The 6,972-nt window shown below is 45.2% G+C and overlaps 1 protein-coding gene across 2 annotated transcripts in view; it reads right to left on the bottom strand.

Moving 5' to 3' along the window:
• LOC142497462 (sacsin-like) overlaps window positions 1-6,972 on the bottom strand; it is a 35,600-nt gene that overhangs the window by 12,809 nt on the left and 15,819 nt on the right. For both annotated transcript variants that reach the window (XM_075605279.1, XM_075605281.1), the window contains 2 exons: window positions 5,551-6,958; window positions 2,309-2,397 (listed from right to left, as the gene is read on the bottom strand). In XM_075605279.1, coding sequence (XP_075461394.1) covers window positions 2,309-2,397; window positions 5,551-6,958 — 1,497 coding nt within the window. The remainder of the gene's footprint in view (window positions 1-2,308; window positions 2,398-5,550; window positions 6,959-6,972) is intronic.

The following is a 6,972-nucleotide window of genomic DNA, read 5'->3' as shown; positions in this document are numbered from 1 at the left end:
CAAAAGATGCGGTGTGGCTTAGACAAACAAACACACACACACACACCCTTTAACTGCCAGTGGGGCATGCTGCGTATTGCACAGCACTATGTACAATTGTGTATTTATTATTATCCATTTAAATTAAAAATAATTTATATTATTAAAAATATAAAATATAAATATAACGTAAGTCATCAAAGACTCATACAAATTAAATTATGCATTCATTGCCATTGGTTTACATAAGATATTAAAACTAAATACATTTTAAAATCAAACCAGGACTTTCAAGAGTGCCTACTACATCTGCGTCGCCCTAATGGCTGAACCCCTCTGCAGAGAACCAGAATGCTAAGGGTTAACATCTGCTTTTGCTTGTACTACTGTATGTGGAATATCAACCCCACCCACTGGAATGTTAATGAGCCAGGAGGACAAAAGGACTTTGAATCTACAGCTTCATTCAATCTGAACCCCTTCAGTCTACATCTGCGTCGCACCAAAGGTGCACAGAACTTGGCGCAGCTGAAGTGTAGCCAAAGGCTGAGAGTCGTTTGGAGATGTTAAACTGCTCTATTTCAATCTGAAACTCACCAGCCTTTTTATCCCCTGTACCCAATTTTCTAACTCTACCTGTCCATGAAATGACTGTAAAAGCTCTGTTCATTTAATGTAACCATGTATTGTTATCACTCTGTGCCCAGGACATACTTTCCCCCTTGCGTGTGTGCTGCTGCGGGGCTCCCGGCGACCTCAGTGACAGGGCGCCGCCATCTTTGTGTTCGCGCGTGCGCGGAGGCTTGCGCATGCGAAGAAGCGATGTGGCGGCCATGTTAGGGTTGGCGTACAGTCGCGCATGCGCAGGTGCCTAAGCGGCAGCAATTACATGTAGAGTCTGAGCAGTGGAGTGTCAGGGAAGTAGCGGCGGCCATTACAGGGTTGCACAGGTGCGGCAGACATAGTGCACGCGGCCCTAATGTTAAACAGGGCTATAACGGACTACAACTCCCAGCAGCCTCTGGGGACGGCCCTTTCACCCACATCACGTGCAGCCAGACAGCAAATAGAGTTTGCAGCTTCTCCTGCTGGACAAGGATACAATGTTGCACAGAGACCACGCTAGTCAGGGATCCAGGAAGCGATTGGGAAGGTAGTGTACAGCGAGCAGGGCTCTGCTGTACTAGGCCACCTACACCCCAGGCCAAGGTAGGCCCTACTCCCCACTACGTTAGTGGGTAAGTTTATAGGGACGGCCCCTTAGGTAGGGACCCTGCCCTTAGCTGATCGTGAGTCTAGTCATTGACACAGCTGCAGTGCTATGTGCTCTGACAAGAAGAGACAGTGTTGCTTTGCAGTGCAGCACAGCAGTTAGTTTGGCAGTCAGGAAAGGCCCCTTCAGTGCGAGGGGGGGTTGCTTTCTACATTACAGTGTTATGTGATATCACCGGTGCCAGTTGCACGCGGTGATCGCGGCCTGCATCTGGGCTCAGACAGGCTCTACTACAAGAGACATTCTGTGGGTGAGACGCTCCACGAGGGAGACACCTCACGCGGAGGCAGGTTCCTGTTCCTGCGTCAGACCCTTTTTGAAGAGCTTTACACCGGGCAGGTATCTATAAGTGCACCAACTATACACACGTGAGAAGTGCTGCCACACATCTGGGTAGGGGTCCAGGACACTGGGACGCTGGTGCCGAGCACCCAATTATTGTGGGCACTGTATGGTTGGATTACAATTGGGCGGAGAGGCCAAGGGCCTTAACCAAGGGGATATTGGTGCCCTTGCACCCAATGTATGTTTGTTATGCATAGAGCTGTTGATACTCTATATTATAATACTGTGTGTTATGTTACTGATCCCTATAGTAAACCCTTTTGGCCATAACCTTTGGTGTGGGCTGGTTACTTTATGGATGTTCCTATGTGAGGGCCATTCTACACATCTAGAATCTCACATAGGTGGAGGCGCTGATTGAAGAAACTTTCCAGAGAAGCACCCCAGGTTCCCAGCAAGCGGAGGCTCAGGCCTCCTGTGAACCTTCAGGTATATGCACCACACCTGGTAACATATAGGTTCCCCCTCACATGCACTCTATCTGCGATTGGGGTAGGGGGAATACCCATTACACTTGTAAAACATTTTATAAATAAATACTAAGCCTGGCTTATTAAATATAGCAATGCACTCTGGACCATCATTTAGTAAATCTCCTCTTGACTTTCAAACCCAATGTAATTTTTCAGGTTTATGTTTTACGAAACATCGTCATTACATTTGTTGACTGCTTCACTTTTACTGAACGCTGTATTTTACATCAGAACTTACTTTTTGACCCAATATTCCTGAGGTGAGAAAGTATTCCGTCAGCCAGATCCTTTGGTAAAAATCTCTGTGCAAGTCCAGGCAGTAAAATCCTAGTAAATAAATACAAAATAAAGAATACATTTACCAGTGGTCAAGTGATCTCTTTTCAAAATGTGATTTTCACCTTTATGATTGTAATTTTTTATAGAAATGTAATTTAAAATAATGTAACATTCTCTACTCTCTCGCAAAAAAATGTCTCTATTCTCCATCATGAGGTGTGTATCTTTTTAAACTTGTGTTTTCGTTCATATCAACTCAGCTTTTTGTGTGGTTTATGTGTTGTATCTTCACCAGTTCTCATCTGACAATCTATTTGTAAAACAGATTCTGTAATAACTTATACATAACATCTCTATTGTAACAAGCTTTAGAATATATGAAGATGTCTCTTTAAGGGGTAGATTCCTCAAGCACCGGTACGCATTAGCGCACTTGATCCGGTATTATCTCCCATTGACTTGAATGGAAGTTAATGCCAGATCGTGTGTGCTAACTTATATAGGGGCTTGATGAATCTGTCATGGAGTACTCTATAAAATAGGCAATCTGGCACATCCATACAGACTATGACAATACCAGCACTGGCAAGAAAAATTGGGTGTATATAGCGCTAAAAAATAATACAGTGATAATAAAAGTGAAGTGATGTGACAATACACAAGTTAATGACTAGGCTGCCAGGTAACACCAACTCCAAAACACAGTTGGTAAACAAGACAAATAATAAACAATACAGACAGGCGCCGATTAGTCCAAGGGTGGAAACAAAGTGTCAAATGGTATATAGCTGTAGATGTATCTTCCTAGCTTGACTTCAGTATGTAGACTCCGTCAACATAATGCAGAGAAGAAAAAACAAAAAGAACACATCATAGTGCAATAGGCAAATACTGAACATGCAGGACCAACAAGACAAGACAAACACTACATATAACAAGCAAGGCTGACTGATATTAAAAGATGAATTTATTATACACAATAACAATGAGGTAGCAGACGTGGGATCCGGTGGGTAAAAAACGGAATCCTACTTACAGGACTGCCACAGATCAAGTGCAGGGGTTTAGAGGTGACTGGTGACCGGCTGTAGCTCCGTCTGAACTTCTGACATCCAGGGCTCTCCTCCGCTCCGTAACCGGAAGCGCGTCACACCGAGCGACTCGGCGGCTCTCCTTGAACTGTCCGGCAAGCTGTCTCCGGAAGCAAGCCACCTGCCCGGGCACACGTCCGTGCCTGGGTGTAAAGATCTTCGAAAAGGATCTGAAGCAGGAACAGGAATCCGCCTCTGCGGTGTCCCACCTCTGTGTGAGGTGTCACCCTCGTGGAGCGTCTCACCCACAGAATGTCTCTCACGGTAGAGCCTGTCTGAGCCCAGACGCAGGCCGCAATCACCGCGTGCAACTGGCACCGGTGATATCACATAACACTGTGTGCTATAGAAAGCCCCCCCCCCCTCGCACTGAAGGGGCCTTTCCTGAAACAGCAAAAGCTAACTGCTATGCTGCACTGCAAAGCAACACTGTCACACTGTCACGGTCACTGGTGACCAATGCACTAGGCCAGAGTATCCTCCCCAGGCCCCAGATAGCCCTGAGTCACCAGTGAGTTGCTGCAGCTAGGGACAGACCCAAGAGAGGGATGCTGCCACCTTAGCTGAGCAGGATAGTTAAGTTGTGACAGTGTTGCTTTGCAGTGAAGCATAGCAGTTAGCTTTTGCTGTTTCAGGTAAGGCCCCTTCAGTGCGAGGGGGGGGGGGGCTTTCTATATCACACAGTGTTATGTGATATCACCGGTGCCAGTTGCACGCGGTGATTGCGGCCTGCGTCTGGGCTCAGACAGGCTCTACCGTGAGAGACATTCTGTGGGTGAGACGCTCCACGAGGGAGACACCTCACACACAGGTGGAACACCGCAGAGGCGGATTCCTGTTCCTGCTTCAGATCCTTTTAGAAGATCTTTACACCCAGGCACGGACGTGTGCCCGGGCAGGTGGCTTGCTTCCGGAGACAGCTTGCCGGACAGTTCAAGGAGAGCCGCCGAGTCGCTCGGTGTGACGCGCTTCCGGTTACGGAGCGGAGGAGAGCCCTGGATGTCAGAAGTTCAGACGGAGCTACAGCCGGTCACCAGTCACCTCTAAACCCCTGCACTTGATCTGTGGCAGTCCTGTAAGTAGGATTCCGGTTTTTACCCACCGGATCCCACGTCTGCTACCTCATTGTTATTGTGTATAATAAATTCATCTTTTAATATCAGTCAGCCTTGCTTGTTATATGTAGTGTTTGTCTTGTCTTGTCGGTCCTGCATGTTCAGTATTTGCCTATTGCACTATGATGTGTTCTTTTTGTTTTTTCTTCTCTGCATTATGTTGACGGAGTCTACACACTGAAGTCAAGCTGTGAAGATACATCTACAGCTATATAGCATTTGAGACTCTTTCAGTGCTGGACACTTTGTTTCCACCCTTGGACTAATCGGCGCCGGTCTGTATTGTTTATTAATACCAGCACTGGAGTACAGTTCAAAAAGTTTAATTAATCACATCACCAAAGTTAAAGTCCCAATGTTTCGGTCCCCAGAGGGACCTTCCTCAATATTATCTACATTGACTTGAATGAGGCAACACCGGATCAGGTATGCTAATGAATCTGTCCCAGAGTACGGTGTGTTTAACAGGTTTACCCCTTTCCACTGGTGCTAAAAGTCTACAGCAAAAAGTTTAAGTATTTCCCAAACAAAAGAGGCTATGCATGGGGAGAATAAATGAATTAAGAAACATTATGTAAAAATAGATTACTTCCATTTATTGCAATAAAATAAAAAAATATGGTTAGATTTACTCATGCAGTTTGCTTGGCTATAGCACAAGCAAAACGTTGTAAGTGGATTTCTTGGCCTTCTCTGCTCTTGCAGCTACCATAACTTCCTTTCTTCTTCAGTGAAAACAACTCAGCATTTGGCCCTCAGGCCCCAGTCTTTGAACTCATGAACAAGTTAGGCATCCTATAGAGGGAACTTCACCTTAACACTGAACTTCTCTTTCTATCACCAAATGGCACTACTGGTGTATGTGGTACTAAAAGACTCATGTGAGTAGGGTAAATCAATATTTGAGATCATTCATTTTACTGTCGCCATTTTAATATATATGTCTTCTGTAGAAGATACAAAACTATTACAGAACTTTGAATTATGTCACTTACCTTGGAAAGTCTTGGCTGTCAAGGTAAGCCATGCCATTCTCGTCTGTATTTTGAAAGCTTGTGAACGTTCGATCCGACAAAGGCAGGAGCTGAAGATTCAAGAGGTCATTATAGTGTCCATCATGGAGGACATATCCAAGGAGCAACATTTTCTTTTCATGTGGAAAGGCACTCCAGTCATCATTATGCAAAATCTTCCGAATAAATGAAGGCGACACTTCATTCAATCCTCCAATACTGTTTTCAGCCAACGCAAGTGTTCTATAGACATGACCTGGAACTTTAACAAGAGGCTGTCTCAGCAACAGGAGGAGTTCCTCTAAACAATTGAGCAGGTCATTGTCATCTATAGATTTCAAAAAGACAGCTTCAGATGCTTCTATCCAGAGGGAATTAGCAGCCACATACAGTATTTTCTCCTTCAGCAGTGATTGGGCCATGTCCTTAGTAAGGTTATGCCATCTGCCTTTATGCACAGTCCTATCAGGGTCTGGCCAAATGCCATATGCTACTTCAGCTGTAATCTTTGACACCTTCGCCAGAGAAACTGCATCACTGACTGCACACATATAAACTAAAGGCAAGAGCTTTTCCACCAGAATATGGTTCCATTTAGCCGCTTCGTCATGCTGTTGATCAACCTCAAGCCACTTCATGCTTCTCCTGTCATCAGTTAGGTCAAAGCTCCCATTAATGAGTACTGGAAGACCTGTTCTGTTCTCCTCCTTATCAGGAAGTGGGAGGAAACAGCTCAGGCGGCCTCCAAATGAGTCAATGCCCTGTTTTGTTAAGGGGTATGCCAGATCAAGAGTAGGTTTGTTGCACAATTTCTTACTCAGTTCCATAAGGTCCGGAAAAAGGTTTCCATGGACTGAACTGGTTGTCACCAGCCATTTGCTTACTTCCTCTTCTCTGTCAAAGCCCTTCAGAGAAGTGACTTTAACACAAGTGCCTTTGATGAAACTAGAGGCAACTTCTTCTTTTTTGTCTTCGGTAGATACACTAATTGTAAGCAGATGGTTCACTACCCCATCATTTCCAATGCTCTTCAGAGATACAGTAGTAACATGGCGAAGGAAAAGCAGGCTGATACTAGCATCCCTAATGAAGGATTCAAAAAGCTCTTGAACCCTTTCTGAGCTGTAGAGGTTATCAGATATGCCTGACGGTGTAAGTCTAAGTGGGAAACGGAACAAAGTCCCATTGAAACAACCAACATTAAGTATTTCATTCCAGGAACCCCGACCGATGGCCTCCAAGACATCCTGGAAAGGGTGAAACTGGTCTGTCAATTCCTCAATACACTGCTTATTTTCCTCAAGGTTCCACAAACGGCCTCCTCTGCGGAAAACCTTTTCCTGCGGGTCCAGAATCCCAATGTTCTTCCCACTGAAGATTTCTGGATGGTCTGTGCATTAAAGA

The sequence above is a fragment of the Ascaphus truei genome, chromosome 6, assembly GCF_040206685.1.
Source record: "Ascaphus truei isolate aAscTru1 chromosome 6, aAscTru1.hap1, whole genome shotgun sequence".
Classification (NCBI taxonomy): Eukaryota; Metazoa; Chordata; class Amphibia; order Anura; family Ascaphidae; genus Ascaphus; species Ascaphus truei.
This window is presented reverse-complemented; position numbering and strand designations above follow the sequence as displayed.